The sequence below is a fragment of the Diaphorina citri genome, unplaced genomic scaffold (genome assembly GCF_000475195.1).
Source record: "Diaphorina citri unplaced genomic scaffold, Diaci psyllid genome assembly version 1.1 scaffold11758, whole genome shotgun sequence".
NCBI classification, from domain to species: Eukaryota; Metazoa; Arthropoda; class Insecta; order Hemiptera; family Psyllidae; genus Diaphorina; species Diaphorina citri.
Window position 1 is genome coordinate 1 of NW_007389129.1, and position 1,595 is coordinate 1,595.

The window sequence follows — 1,595 nt, forward strand, 5'->3', positions numbered from 1 at the left end:
ATATTCCACCTCAACTCATACTTGTTCTCATACGGAGATAGAATGTAGTTTTCTGGATAAATGATGTTCATCTTGATGATCTTGGGTTCCTCAGGATACGACCTCTGTGGCATAAGGTAGGATGTAATGCCACCCCAGTTCCCACTGCCGACATCATTGACTGCAGCAAATCTAAACGTGTATGCCATCTGTGGCTGAAGATTCTCCAAAATGTAAGGGGCATCCACAGACCATGTCTTGTTCCATGCTTCATTCCAATTCTGATAATCGAACTTGTATTGGACAGAGTACGCCTTGATAGGTCTACCTCCTGGGTCATTGGGTCCCAGGATAGAGAAAGTGATGGTGGTCGCTGTAGCTATCTCCACTTTAGCCTGCATCACATCTGAAGGTTTCCTTGCTTCCTGGAGATTGATTTCATGATATGCTACTCCATGTTGGTTCCTAGCTGAACACTTGTATTTTCCATAGAATCTGGAATCAACAGGTGTCACTTGTAGTACACTGATTGGGCCTTGACCAAACTTCTTATAACTTGGGTCTTGTTCAATATCCCGGTTATTTCTCTGCCATGTGATGGTTGCATTAGGTATAGACTCAGCCATGCATGTCAGGTTCACAGGTAATCTAGACCATGACCATGCTTCCTTCATGGGAGTGTTCACGAACGTAGGTTCAAACTCTACAGTGATGTGGCCATTCTTCCAGGATTGTCCTCCTTTGTTAGTAGCAATACAAGCATATAGTCCATCATCTGTTCGTTTCAGGTTAGGAATGGTAAGGTATGCTACAGACTGTCTAAGAGTTTTGTCTGTGAACTGATCAACTGTTAGGATATGTTTTTGATTCAGAGCTAACTTCTTAAATTCAATAGTAGGTAGAGGATTGCCTGTAGCTCTGCATTCTAGACGGGCTTCTCTTGTGACAGGTACAGAAATATTTTTAATATCTAAAACTTGGGGCTTTGTAATAACCACCAAATTGAAGGTTTTCTCTGCAATACCAGCTGCATTGCTGGCAATACACCTCCAATCTCCATTGTCCTCAAAAGAAACTCTATTGAGTACAAGAGTTCCTAGTCTTTCATTGACAGGCATGTACTTCTGTTGGGTAGAGCCTTTCACCCAATAATATGTAGGAATAGGTTTAGCCTGAGCTCTGCATTCAATACTTGCTGTTTCTCCTTCAATCACTTCCACTCTGTTATTTTCAGCTTTATCTTCAAAAACAGGCAAAGTTTGAACTTCTACATGGATATGTTTTTCTTTGAGTTCCCCTGTTTCAATGACAATAGCACGACAAGTGTACACACCATCATCTGCCTCTTGAGCATTCTTTATCAACAAACCTTCAGTCTCAGTGATATAATTAGAACCCTCAGGTATAGGTTCACCATTCTTAAGCCAATCTATTAGTGGTGCAGGATTAGCAGTCACCTTACACTTGACTCTATAATTTTTGCCTGCTGTCGTGAACTGTTCATCAGGGGCATCCACCCATGTTATAGCAACAATAGTTTGGATGGTGACAAATTTGGTTAGGCTCACAGAATTAGCATAGGTTGCTGTACAGGTATATGTACCAGCATCTGATTC

The 1,595-nt window shown here is 41.5% G+C and overlaps 1 protein-coding gene across 1 annotated transcript; it reads right to left on the bottom strand.

Annotated features, from left to right (window-relative positions):
- Nucleotides 1–5: 5 nt before the first annotated feature.
- Nucleotides 6–1,592, bottom strand: LOC103522835 (fasciclin-2; the record flags this gene model as incomplete). The annotated part of the gene is made up of 1 exon (XM_008487923.1): nucleotides 6–1,592. A coding segment is annotated over one exon (1,587 nt), but the record flags the coding sequence as incomplete, so codon positions are not given.
- Between the last annotated feature and the right edge of the window lie 3 nt (nucleotides 1,593–1,595).